The sequence below is a fragment of the Salmo salar genome, chromosome ssa01, assembly GCF_905237065.1.
Source record: "Salmo salar chromosome ssa01, Ssal_v3.1, whole genome shotgun sequence".
Lineage (NCBI taxonomy): Eukaryota > Metazoa > Chordata > Actinopteri > Salmoniformes > Salmonidae > Salmo > Salmo salar.
Window position 1 is genome coordinate 63,163,212 of NC_059442.1, and position 13,838 is coordinate 63,177,049.

The following is a 13,838-nucleotide window of genomic DNA, read 5'->3' on the forward strand; positions in this document are numbered from 1 at the left end:
CTGAATACAAAAAGTAAAAATCTAAAACATCCGCTGTTATTATTCAAAGAATATAATATGAATCATTTAATATCTTTTAGGCACATTTCAATGGATTGAAATGAGATGATATGAAGGATTAGGGGCATTCAGTTGTAATGCAACAAAGCTATGAGTGTGTCATAAGAGCGGTGCTAACGTCAAAACACAAAGACAGTAGAGCTTTGCGCTTTTGAAGCTTTGATTCTTTTTTATTATTAAAGCAATTTTAAACACAGAAAGTCTGTGTTGAGGGCAGTCGATGGCATCCAATTGAACAAATGAGCTCTTGGGTTTGGGGGCAGGTTTGGTTTGGAAGGGTGGCAAACATCCATGAGGGCAGTAGCATGTCATCAATTTATAAAAATGTTGAGTTTTTTTCACACATCAAAGCCATGTTTACTCTACTTTGGGGGTTGAGATGACAAGGGGGCTTGTAGTTTTGATGTTCGTACTTCATGTTTTCAGACAGTAAAGGCGTAAGGTTACGGCGTAGGAAGAAAACAACAATAGCAGCATTATGGAACCAGCTAACACTTGCTGAACGCAAAGCCAGAAAGTGTGAGCGAATAGAGGAGCTGTATCAGGAAAGGACTGTCTCTTTAAGGTTGGTTTCATATAGGGTGGGAACAGTGTCTTTAGAATGTGTCTTTAGCAGAGTCACATAATGGCTCAGTGTTTGTTCTTACTGGCATAAGGTGAGGTGAAACTTGTGTCTGTCCAGATATTTTGTCCAAGGTCGACCTTATCGCAGACTCAGTTCTTCTTTTTGCTGGTCTTCTCGATCATGGTCTCCACCACCATGGCTGTCTCCTCATAGCCCTTGGTCTTGCGGTCGTTGGAGAACTTTTCCACTGACTCCACCATCTCCACCTTCTCGTAGCTCATGGAGTCAGGGGGCATGCTGCTAGCACCACGGGGGGAGGGCATGGGAGGAGGGCCCCTGCGGTGACTGTCGTCTTTACCCCCCTTGGGTCCGGAGGGATTGCTGGGGCCTTTGGGGTCAGGGCCTGGAGCTGGGGCAGGGTTGGGCTGTGGGGGGGGAGTAGGGTCCTTAGGCCTAGGCTCGGGGTCTCCGCCCCTAGATTTCCCCTTCCCACCACCTTTTCCGCCCTTATCGTCTCCTTTTCCCCCCTCTCCGTCAGAGAGTGGGGTGGGGGTACGGGGACCCGGGGGTGGCATGGGCTGAGGATGAGGGGGGTTGGGGGAGGGGGTGTAAGGCCCGAAGGGGTCATAAGGGGAGACCATGCCGTTGCGGATGGTGACGAAGACGTGTCCGGCGGAGGGGCTGGAGGTGTAGAAGTGGGGGTGGGGGTAGCTGCCATCGCCTGTCACCAGCACATAGCGCCCCTTGGTGTAAAAGTCAGCAATTGGCTCTGGCTTCTTGTACTTCCTCATTCGGTCTCTGACGATGTTACAAAGCGTGTCGAAGGCTTTGCTGATCTGAGCCCCGTCTGGCACATCTTGGGGCGTGTACAGGGACCTCTGCTCCTCCCTCTTCACCTCGCCTTCCTCCCCTGCCACCCTTCGCTTCTCGTCCTCCATGTGTTCAGCTCCACCGACTCTCTCCTCCTGGCCGCTGTCCATCACATCTTTGGGGCTGATCTCCTTCTTCTTCAGGACCTTCTTGGCCAGGTTCTTCTGGCGAGGCTTGACACTGGTGATGTCCTGGATGGCTTGGGTGATGTCTGGAGACAACAAAACAACATAATACACTCACATTCTAAATACATTATCCAAGGAGGATAGTACCCCCACGGGACCATGATCATACTTATCTGCCATGAATAGACCTCAGGAGGATCCATTGTGCTTTCTGTTCTATGGTCTTTGTATCTGAGTGGGTAGGATACACATCACTGTGTATCCAGTGTGGTTATAGCCTATGATGACGATGGGGTGTTATGTGTCGGCTCTGTATGTATGGAGACTACCCATGTGAAGCAGCTGTGGAATGAGACATGGCATGTCCTCACCTCTGCCCCTGCTCGACACAGTGGGTTTGTGGGTGTAGCGGTAATTGGTGGTGAATAAGGTAATGGGAGTCCCAATTATCGCTGAATTCAACCTGTGGAAGAGAATGATGAAGAAATGTTAGTTACCACCACAACAACAGCATGTGATAGTGTATTTTTATGTGTTAGAAATAAACATTATACCAATGTTTAATTTAACCAGGCAAGTCAGTTAATAAGAACAAATTCTTATTTTCAATGACAGCCAAGGAACAGTGGGTTAACTGCCTTTTTCAGCGGCAGAATAACCGTTTTTTCCTTGTTAGCTCAGGGATTCGATCTAGCAACCTTCCGGTTACTAGTCCAAAGCTGTAACCACTAGGCTACCTGCCCCCCCATAATAATAATAATAACATTAATAGTAATGTGTATTCTAAGAGAAATGTATTTGTCTTTTTACAAATTTCACTGAACAAAAAACAAGAATGTGACACTCAACAATTTCAAAGATTTTACTGAGTTACAGATCATATAAGGAAATTGGTCAATCTAAATAAATTCATTAGGCCCTAATCTATAGATTTCACGACTGGGAATACAGATACACTACTGTACATGACCAAAGTATGTGGACACCTGCTGGTCAAACATCTCATTTCAAAATCATGGGCATTAATATGGAGTTGCTCCCCCTATAACAAACCTCCACTCTTCTGTGAAGGCTTTCCACTAGAAGTTGGAACATTGCTGTGGGGAGTTGCTTCCATTCAGCCACAAGAGCATTAGTGAGGTCAGGCACTGATGTTGGGCAAACAGACCTGGGTCGCAGTCAGCGTTCCAATTTGGGCTCGCAAGCGGCGCAGCGGTCTATGGCACTGCATCTCAGTGCCCAGCGGCGTCCGGGTTAGGGTTTGGCCAGGTAGGCCATCATTGTAAATAAGAATTTGTTCTTAACTGACTTGCCTAGTTAAATAAAGGTCAAATAAAAAATGTAATAAAAAAAATTCATCCCAAAGGTGTTCGATGGGGTGGAAGTCAGGGCTCTGTGCAGACCAGTCAAGTTCTTCCAAACCAATCTTGACAAACCATTTCCGTATGGACATCGCTTTGTGCACGGGGCATTGTCATACTGAAACTGGAAAGAGCCTTCCCAAACTGTTGCTTCAAAGTTGGAAGCACAGAATCATTTAGAATGTCATTGTATGCTGTAGCGTTAAGATTTCCCTTCAACAGAAGTAAGGGCACTGCCCCAAACCATGACAAACAGCCCCAGACCATTATTCCTCCTCCACCAAACTTTACAGTTTGCACTGTGCATTGGGGCAGGTAGCGTTCTCCTGGCATCCGCCAAACCCAGATTCGTCAGTCGGACTGCCAGATGGTGAAGCATGATTCATCACTTCAGAGGATACGTTTCCACTGCTTCAGAGTCCAATGGCAGCGAGCTTTACACCACTCCAGCCGACGCTTGGCATTGCGCATAGGGATCTTATGCTTGTGTGCGGCTGCGCGGCCATGCAAACCCAATTCATGAGGCTCCTGACGAACAGTTATTTTGCTGACGTTGCTTCCAGAGTCAGATTCAAACTCAGTAATGAATGTTGCAACCGAGGACAGACAACTTTTACGCGCTACCCACTTCAGCACTTGGTGGTCCCGTTATGTGAACTTGTGTGGCCTACCACTTCGCGGTTGAGCCGCTGTTGCACCTAGACGTTTCCACTTCACATTAACAGCATTTACAGTTAGTTGACTGGGGCAGCTCTAGCAGGGCAGAAATTTGACAAACTGACTTGTTGGAAAGGTGGCATACTATGACGGGCCCAAGTTGAACGTCTATGCTCTTCAGTAAGGCCATTCTACTGCCAATGTTTGTCTATGGAGATGGCTGTGTCCTCGATTTTATACACCTGTCAGCAATGGGTGTGGCTGAAATAGCCAAATCCACATACTTTTGTATATGTAGTGTATGCATCTGTTGGTCACAAGTACCTTAACCTCTATGGGCTAGGTGGTACGCTTACGTCCCACCTACTCAACAGCCAGTGTAATCCCGTGGCGCGTTATTCAAATTCCTCAAAAATGCAAAAACTTCAATTTTGCAAACATATGACTATTTTACACCATTTTAAAGATAAGACTCTCGTTAATCTAACCACATTGTCCGATTTCAAAAAGGCTTTACAACGAAAGCAAAACATTAGATTATGTCAGCAGAGTACCCAGCCAGAAATAATCAGACACCTATTTTTCAAGCTAGCATATAATGTCACATAAACCCAAACCACAGCTAAATGTAGCACTAACCTTTGATGATCTTCATCAGATGACAACCCTAGGACATTATGTTATACAATACATGCATGTTTTGTTCAATCAAGTTCATATTTATATCAAAAACCAGCTTTTTACATTAGCATGTGACTAGCATGTGACTAGCATTCCCACCGAACACTGCCGGTGAATTTACTAAATTACTCACGATAAACGTTCACAAAAAGCATAAATTATTTTAAGAATTATAGATACAGAACTCCTCTATGCACTCGATATGTCCGATTTTAAAATAGCTTTTCGGTGAAAGCACATTTTGCAATATTCTCAGTAGATAGCTCGGCATCACAGGGCTAGCTATTTAGACACCCAGCAAGTTTAGCACTCATCAAAGTCAGATTTACTATAAGAAAAATGTTATTACCTTTGCAGTCGTCGTCAGAATGCACTCCCAGGACTTCTACTGCAATAACAAATGTTGGTTTGGTTCAAAATAATCCAGCGGCGTTTTGTTCGTGCGTTCAAGACACTATCCGAAAGGGTAAATAAGGGTGACGAGCATGGCACAATTCGTGACAAAAGAATTCTAAATATTCCATTACCGTACTTCGAAGCATGTCAACCGCTGTTTAAAATCAATTTTTATGATAATATTCCGACCGGGAATCTGCGTTTAGGTAAACAGACGAAAGAAAATAAAGCATTCGGTCGACTCGAGCACGCGCCTAAGCCCATAGTACTATTATCGGCCACTTGCCAAAAGCGATAATGTGTTTCAGCCAGAGCCTGCCTCGATATCGTTCAGCTTTTTCCCGGGCTCTGAGAGCCTATGGGAGCCGTAGGAAGTGTCACGTTATTGCAAAGATCCTCAGTCTTCAATAAAAAGAGCCAAGATGAAACACAATTTGTCAGACAGGCCACTTCCTGCATGGAATCTTCTCAGGTTTTGGCCTGCCATATGAGTTCTGTTATACTCACAGACACCATTCAAACAGTTTTAGAAACTTTAGGGTGTTTTCTATCTAAAGCCAATAATTATATGCATATTCTAGTTACTGGGCAGGAGTAGTAACCAGATTAAATCGGGTACGTTTTTTATCCGGCTGTGTAAATACTGCCCCCTATCCCCAACAGGTTAAAAAAAGATAGTGGTGTTGATCATGCAACGCAACACATCTCCTTTGCATAGAGTTGATCATGCTGTTAATTATGGCCTGTTGAATGTTGTCGAACTCATCTTCAAATCGCTGTGCAAAGATGCCAGATATTGGTGGGAACTGGAACATGCTGTCGTATACATCGATCCAGAGCATCGCAAACATACTCAATGTGTGACATGTCTGGTGAGTATGCAGGCCATGGAATAAGTGTGACATTTTCAGCTTCCAGGAATTGTGTACAGAACCTTGCAACATGGGGCCATGCATTACCATGCTGAAACATGAGGTGATGACGGCGGATGAATGGCACGACATTGGGCCTCAGGATCTCATCATGGTATCTCTGTGCATTCAAATTGCCATTGATAAAATGCAATTGTGTTCGCTTATGAGTGCCAAAACCATAACCCCACCGCCAACATTAACAACGTTGACATCAGCAAACCGCTCGCCCACACGACGCTATACATGCTGTCTGTCATCTGCCTGGTACAGTTGAAACCGAGATTCGTCCATGAAGAGCACACTTCTCCAGAGTGCCAATGGCCATCGAAGGTGAGCATTTGCCCACTGAAGTCGGTTACGACGCCAAACTGCAGTCAGGTCAAGACCCTGGTGAGGACTACAACACAGATGTGCTTCCCTGAGAAGGTTTCTGACAGTTTGTGCAGAAATTCTTTGGTTGTGTAAACCCACAGTTTCAACTGTCTTGGTGGCTGGTCTCAAGGTGAAGAAGCCGGATGTGAAGGTCCTGGGCTGGCGTGGTTACATGTGGTCTGCGGTTGTGAGGCCTGTTGGAAGTACTGCAAAATTCTCTAAAACGAAGTTGGAGGCAACTACTGGTAGAGAAATGAACATTACATTCTTTGGCAACCACTTTGGTGGACATTCCTGTAGTAAGCATGCCAAATGCACGCTCCCTCAAAACTTGACACATCTGTGGCATTGTGTTGTGTGACAAAACTGCACATTTTAGAATGGCCTTTTATTGTCCCCAGCACAAGATCCACCTGTGTAATTATCATGCTGTTTAATCAGCTTCCTGATATGCCACACCTGTCAGGTGGATGGATTAGTTTGGCAAAGGAGAAATTATAATTGACAGGGATGTAAACACATTTGTGTGCAGAATTTGAGATAAATACGCTTTTTGTGCATATGGAACATTTCTAGGATCTTTTATTTCATCTCATGAAACATTGGACCAACACACTACGTGTTGCGTTTATATTTTTGTGCAGTATACTTTTTGATTTTTGCATTGAGAGACTGAAAAGAAAAAGTGTTAATACAGTAAACAAAAGAAAGATTAGGCACTATTAAAGGGAATTAAATAGTACATCAAAAATAAATAACACTGAAGAGATATTCAACCATTATCGAACAAATCTGAGGTGGAAAAACACACAAATATAATATCCCAAACTGCCGCCATGTGACTGATACAGTATATTCTACTACTGGTTTTCCATGAGCCAATACATTGAAGTGCTGCCTATATCCAGTAGCAGCAGGACACTGGTCAATGTGTGTTGTGGTTAGAAAATTACCTGTTGTCCTCGTTCTCGATGATCCTCTTGTACCTCTCCAGCTCATTCTCCAGTGAGGTCTGGTACATGGCCAGGTTGCGGCACTCATTTGTGTATTTCTCCAGGGATCTCTCGGCTTCCTCGATGTCCTTCCTCAGAGACTCAATCTGCTCGTTGTACAGCTGGATCTCATCGTCATAGCTCTCCTGGGTGCTCTTGATGGAACTCTCCAACACTGACGTCTGACACAGACAGACAGATGGATGGACGGAGAGATACTTTAAACTGCTTCTTTAAAAAAAACTGAATGCATTTCATATTTCCATTAAGAGTTAAGCTAATGACAACCAAACTTAAAGGGATAGTTCACCCAAATTACAAAATTACATATTGGTTTCCTTACCCTGTAAAGCATCTATGTTCAAGGTATGACAGCACTCCATGCATTGGTTTAGTTTCCCTGGCACTGTTTCCAAATGCTAATGTTTTAGCATTTGTGGCACAAATCCCATTCAAGTAATGGGACCTATTAGCATTTTTTACGCATCATGTCCAGTTCATCCGACAGTCTCTACAATTGATTGTGAAGCTCACCAAAGTCACTTAAAGATCATTCGTTTTCTGAACATCAGCATTTGGAAACATTGCCAGCCACTGCCAGGGAAACTAAACCAAAGCATGGATTGATCTCATACCTTGTATATCGGAAACCAATGTGTCATTTTGTAGGTTGGGTGGACAATCCCTTACATTTCTTGCCTAACTCAGAAGATTTATTCGTGTGGTCTTTTGTAGCTCAGTTGGAATAGCATGGACTTGTACTGCCAAGGTAGTGTGTTCGATTCCTGGGACCACCCATACGTAAAAGTGTCTGCTAAATGGCATGTATTGATGCAATCTTTGTCATTCTTGCATCTGCATGTGAATGAACTTCAGTTGAGGGATTACTGTGGTCACTGAACTACCTCATGTGCCAGCTGTCTGGCTATACAAAGACTGAATAAATCAGAACTTTATCCAAGAGAAACTCATGATTACTGTACTCTCTGAGGATGTTGTGGTGACAGCTGTAGTACTGCAAAGGTGTTCAACCCATATATTGAATCTTTCATGGCAACCTGTCTCGAATTGAAAATGGAATGGAGTCTTCGGTAAACATTCAGTAAAATATTCAGATTTCTTGCAACAATTATATTGAAACATTTTAAAATAAAATGTATTTCAGTTATAGAACACCATTTGAAAACCTTTTTTCTAGGGAACACAGAGAGCTATGAGGTACAAGCTACTGAAAATGAACAAAGTGAAAAGCATAATTTGAGAATAAAGCTGAGGTAGGAAAAATCTGTAGGGACAAAATAAAACTCATTTGAAGGGATGTTCATCTTAAATATTATTCAACAGATTCACAACTTTCGAAAAAATAAACATGGACTTTGATGAATGATGTCTTATTTTTACAAATATTATTTTCTAAGAAATACACTTGTATTTTCCTACTTCTCTGTAGCTTTTATCACCTTTACTCACTAATCCGAAGGTTATGACTGGGACCTACTGGCACTTCTTTGCAACTACAACCAATTTACAGTATGTACTGTACTCCATGGGTGCATCTCAACTTTCTACATCAAGCAAAGTGGCTACCTCATCTCCCTTCCTCACTAATATGCATAGGGGGTAGGGCTTAGGGGTTGATTTGGAGTGGGACAATTTCAAACAATTGAGCTTGAGATGCTTCCTAAATTGTCATGGTGACGGAGACGGGGACCTACCTCGTACTGCAGATGCTGCTTCTGTGCTTGGAGCTGGCAGAGGGCACTCTTGTACTCCTCCAGCTGACTCTGCAGGGCTGGAACTCTCCTCTGGGCCAGCTGCTTCTCCTGCTCCTTCACACAGAGGGAGGACAGACCAGTTATAATACACACTGATCACACAGAGGCAAGACAGACCAGTTATTACACATAGAGACCACACAGAGGGACTACAGGCCAGTTATAACACATAGAGATCACACAGAGACAAGACAAGCGAGTTATATTACAACTAGATAGGCATTCAAAACATACAGTGCTTTACTTGCAACTTCAAAGACAGACAAGCAAACAGCTTACAGACTAACTGACTGCATCAGCATACTTTCTGCAGAGAGACAACATGACACACAGAGCTGGGATTACCTGTCACAACACACAGAAGCTTATTATAAAAGGCAGTCACACTTCACAGAAAGGTCAGTACACCTCAACACATTGGAACACATCACAACACATTTTCCAGTCACGGACACACGGTTATCCACAAAGTTATGCACACATAGCTGATTTCAAGGCCCTATTGTTATCTGGTCTGACACCTCTTGTCTGATTCAGCTGGTTCCCGTGGAAACAGACAAATGCATGTGACGGGGGAGACCATACCTCAGAGGTGCCCACGGCCATATGTGGCACCAGGTGTATCGTCTGGTTGATCTGGTGCAGGATATTCACGTAGGTCTGGATCTCTGACAGGTTCTACGGGGGGAGGAGACATTTCCCAAGAAATGATTAGACCCTGGACTCCACATACACAGTGCACACAACACTGAGGAAAATAAAGGGAAATGTCATACAGGGTGGGTGTATTTAACAAGGTTGCAATATTAGAGTACAGTACACAATGTCTATTCTGTCACTGCTAAAATAATAGGGTGGGTGATTAGAGTTCAAATTAAGATCCTACATTTGTAAATTGTAATACGGGATGCTATGCACACTGTATCTGTTTCCTTTACAATAAATCTGATGTAAATGTATACATTTACAGTACAAAGGCAGAATGAGGTGATTTGTACAGGTGATTTGTACAATGCATTCAGAAAGTATTCAGACCCCTTGACTTTTTTCTACATTTTATTCCGTTACAGAATTATTCTAAAATGGATTAAATTGCATCCTGTTTCCATGAATCATCTTTGAGATGTTCCTGTAACTTGATTGGAGTCCATCTGTGGTCAATTCAATTGATTGGACATGATTTCGAAAGGCACACACCTGTCTATATAAGGTCCTATAGTTCACAGTGCATGTCATAGCCAAAACCAAGCCATGAGACTGAATGAATTGTCTGTAGAACTCCGAGACAGGATTGTGTCAAGGCACATATCTGGCGAAGTGTACCAAAACATGTCTGCAGCATTGAAGGTCCCCAAGAAAACAGTGGCCTCCATTATCATTCTTAAATGGAAGAAGTTTAGAACCACCAAGACTCTTCCTAGAGCAGGCCACCCGGCCAAACTGAGCAATCGGGGGAGAAGGGCCTTGGTCAGAGAGATGACCAAGAACTGATGGTCACTCTGACAGAGCTCCAGAGTTCTTCTGTGGAGATGGGAGAACCTTCCAGAAGGACAACCATCTCTGCATCACTCCACCAATCAGGCCTTTATGGAAGAGTGCCCAGACGGAAGCCACTCCTCCGTATAAAGCAAATTACAGCCTGCTTGGAGTTTGCCAAAAGGCACCTAAAGATTCTCAGACTATGAGAAACAATATTCTCTGGTCTGATGAAACCACAAATAAACTCTTTGGCCTGAATGCCAAGCGCCACATCTGGAGTGAAGGTTCCCCTTTCAACAGGACAACAATCCTAAGCAGACAGTCAAGACCACCCAGGAGTGGCTTTGGGACAAGTCTCTGAATGTTCTTGAGTGGCCCAGCCAGAGCCCAGACTTGAACCCGATCGAACATCACTGGAGAGACCTTAAAATAGCTGTGCAGCGACGCTCCCCATCCAACCTGACAGCGCTTGAGAGGATCTGCAGAGAAGAATGGGAGAAACTCCCCAAATACAGGTGTGCTAAGCTTGTAGCATCATACCCAAGAAGACTCAAGCCTGTAATCACTGCCAAAGGTGCTTCAACAAGGTACTGAGTAATTTTGCATTTTCTTATTTTTGATATATTTCCAAACATTTCAAAAAACCTGTTTTTGCTTTGTCATTATGGGGTATTGCGTGCAGATTGATTAGGGATTTTTTTTTTTTAATCCGTTTTAGAATAAGGCTGTAACATACATTTTTGGGGGAAAAAGTCAAGCGGTCTGAACATTTTCCAAATGCACTGTATGTTGTACACCTCTTACCTTTCTGTGTCTGTCTTTGGTGGAGTTGATGTCATCCTGAAGGAACTGGGACTGAATCTGAAACTCCAGGTTCCTGAGCAGGTTATGGTCAACCTCCTAGGAGAGGAGAAGAAAGGGGAAAAGGAGGAGTGGCGAGGAGAGAAGAGAAAAAAATAAGAGAAGGGAAGAGAAGAAGATGGAAGAAAAGGGGAGAAGAAAGAGAAGTCAATAGGTCTATATCGACTCCACTCCTCATAAAGCCTCAAACAATATGACAATGCTGGTATTGTTGAACTGAACACCACACAAAGCCTTTTTCTTCACTAGTACATTCGTCCATTAAGTCCAAAGCCTCTAAGATCAATAGAAGCAATTTTAATTCAGTTCCATCACCACACTGTATTGTCCTGATCTCATAACCTTTGTCTCTCAGACCACATAGTTCTAGCAGGGTTGCAGTTACACAATTTAATTATGATTCTGACACTCTGGACAAAGCTTGTAGATTATTAACCAGACAGATTATATAATACATACTTATTTTGTGCCACATTGCAAAGCCCCTTTCATGCACAGGGGTATGCAGAAAACGTTACTCACAAGTTGAGTGCACAACCTGTTTTTTATGACTTTGCCGCTAATAATGCAACATGACAGTTTAGCATATTATGGGAGATTTCCCAGAACAGATTAAGTTTACTGTAGTCCTGGACTAAAAAGCAAACTCAATGGAGAATATCCATCAAAAATATTTTTGGGTCCAGCTTAATCTGTGTCTGGGAAACCACCCTTATTTGTGTATTTTAACTAAAGAAAGAATCAGTCAATTTTCTTTATAATAAAAACAAACAAAAAAAATGGGAAATTGTCATAGGACTCAAACACATACCTTGTTGAGTTGTTCCAATGTACCCCGCAGCTGTTCTTGATACTCACACTCATTTCTGTATCTATGGAGGACAAAACATAAATCACAAAACATAAATTCAGGAATTCCACAATTATGTGTGGCCTACTTTTTATTGATCTGTAATTTTAACAAGTTTGTGTGTTGAGCACATAAGAGGATGGATTTTCATCTACAGGGCTTTTCTGACTTTACAATGTCTGTATTGATTAACTATTTATTGTCCTTAATCAACCTGGCTCTCCTTGAGTGCACTTGAAATGGCTGTTGCTTCTCTTTTTTTTCAGAACACAACCACCTGTGCAGCATTCATCTAAATCCTGTTTTGGTGTTAGAATTAAGAAATCCATGACACTTACCATGACTGATTTCCAAGGCAATAGACACCTTTATTGAAGACAGACTTTTAGCAGTTGGACAAGTTTTCACAGAGATAAGATCAGGTTATCTGGAAGCCTTCACCAGCACAAAAACAGTTGGTCTAGATAAGGGCTCGTCACTGCACTGTGTATGCACAGAGGGTGGCCCATACACACTTTCCTTCTCTCTGACCCACACATCAGTTAAAAAAACACATAGCCCTACTGACGCACACACAAACACAGGCACTTACACTTTCAAAAGCGCATCACTTACTTGTTGGTGAATTCGTCCAGCATGCGGCATGCGTCCTTCAACTCGCGCTCAAGTTTGGCACGGTCGGCGGAGAGCTCGCAGATGCGCTGCCGGTTCAGGCCAATCTGTTCAGTAAAGGCCTCCTCAAGCCCACTGGCCTCTTCCATCCGCTGCAGCGTCTCTAGCTGCTTGCGGAACACGGAATTGCGCTGCTCCAGCACCCGTGCCCGATTAATATAGCGGGCGAAGCGGCTGTTGAGCTCCTGCAGGCTCTCCCAGCCCTGGATGGCTGAGGTGCCCGCCGATGCATCAGGGCCGTAGGGCTCCTCGAAGACATCAGAACGCTCATACTTCTCCTTGCGCACCTCGCGCCGATAACTGGTCTTGTACATGGTGGTGGTCGTCACTATCCCGCTGCCTCGGTTGGTGTTATCCCCGGAGTGCGTTCTTCCCTGCGGCACCTTTAGTATGTGAAAACTCGGGTGCTCACCCTCGCTGTCTCATTCTAGACTAAAGGCTGCCTGGCCCAGGGCTGCTGCGAAATAGACCCCCAAAAATCTCACGCTGGCCTGTTCCCACGCAAGCCTCACGCGTGGGACCTTCCAGAGTTTGTTAGCCTTTGTGGCTGACATTACAAAACGCTCTGCCAATGATGACCAAGCAAAAAAACAAAAACAAACAAAAGGCAGGCGAGGGAGAATACTGCTGTGTCAAATGTACCATTATAAGAAGACCCTTTGTTTCCAATCAACCGTTTTTCTAGATCTTTGTTTGAGGGAATGTTCGAACATGGCCTTGGTTTACCACATGACAAAGTGGAAATAGCATCCTGTGCAGTTTGTTACAGGCCGTATACAGTTACTAATGTGCCAAAAGTAGGCTAGTAAACTCTAGAGCATATTGTGTTCTCCTTATTATAGCCTACATAGGGAAGACCAGGGATGGTTGAAACAGGATATAGTTTCAGTGATGGCTGGCCCATTAGGTCACAATTGGTCAACAACAAAAACTTGTGTAAATATAGGTACCAGTCAACACTTTAGACACTCCTACTCATTCAAGGGTTTTTCTTTATTTTGACTATTTTCTACATTTTAGAATTATAGTAAAGACATCAAAAATATGAAATAACACACATGGAATCATGTAGTAACTAAAAAAGTGTTAAACAAATCAAAATATACTGCTCCAAAAAATAAAGGGTACACTTAAACAACACATCCTAGATCTGAGTGAAAGAAATAATCTTATTAAATACTTTTTTCTTTACATAGTTGAATGTG

General features: G+C 43.3%; 1 protein-coding gene across 2 annotated transcripts; it reads right to left on the bottom strand.

Moving 5' to 3' along the window:
• Positions 1 to 206: 206 nt before the first annotated feature.
• Positions 207 to 13,165, bottom strand: LOC106607169 (filensin). Of its 2 annotated transcripts, none has more exons than XM_014203834.2 (8): positions 12,577 to 13,165; positions 11,923 to 11,983; positions 11,055 to 11,150; positions 9,357 to 9,449; positions 8,712 to 8,819; positions 6,958 to 7,178; positions 1,995 to 2,086; positions 207 to 1,706 (listed from the first exon to the last, which is right to left on the bottom strand). In XM_014203834.2, the coding sequence occupies exons 1-8, from the start codon at positions 12,945 to 12,947 to the stop codon at positions 775 to 777; spliced, it is 1,974 nt and encodes a 657-aa protein (XP_014059309.1). In that variant the 5' UTR covers positions 12,948 to 13,165; the 3' UTR covers positions 207 to 774. The 2 variants fall into 2 exon arrangements, with proteins under 2 accessions (XP_014059309.1, XP_014059300.1); XM_014203825.2 differs by having other exon boundaries at positions 8,712 to 8,825.
• Positions 13,166 to 13,838: the final 673 nt, after the last annotated feature.

Bases quoted from the DNA above. Each gene is read 5' to 3' on its own strand.
- LOC106607169 (XM_014203825.2), bottom strand. From the start codon at position 12,947: ATGTACAAGACCAGTTATCGGCGCGAGGTGCGCAAGGAGAAGTATGAG. The intron at 11,984-12,576 runs GTAAGTGATGCG...TGTCCTCCATAG, and splicing joins CTGGACGAATTCACCAACAA to ATACAGAAATGAGTGTGAGT. The intron at 11,151-11,922 runs GTATGTGTTTGA...CTCCTCTCCTAG, and splicing joins CATTGGAACAACTCAACAAG to GAGGTTGACCATAACCTGCT.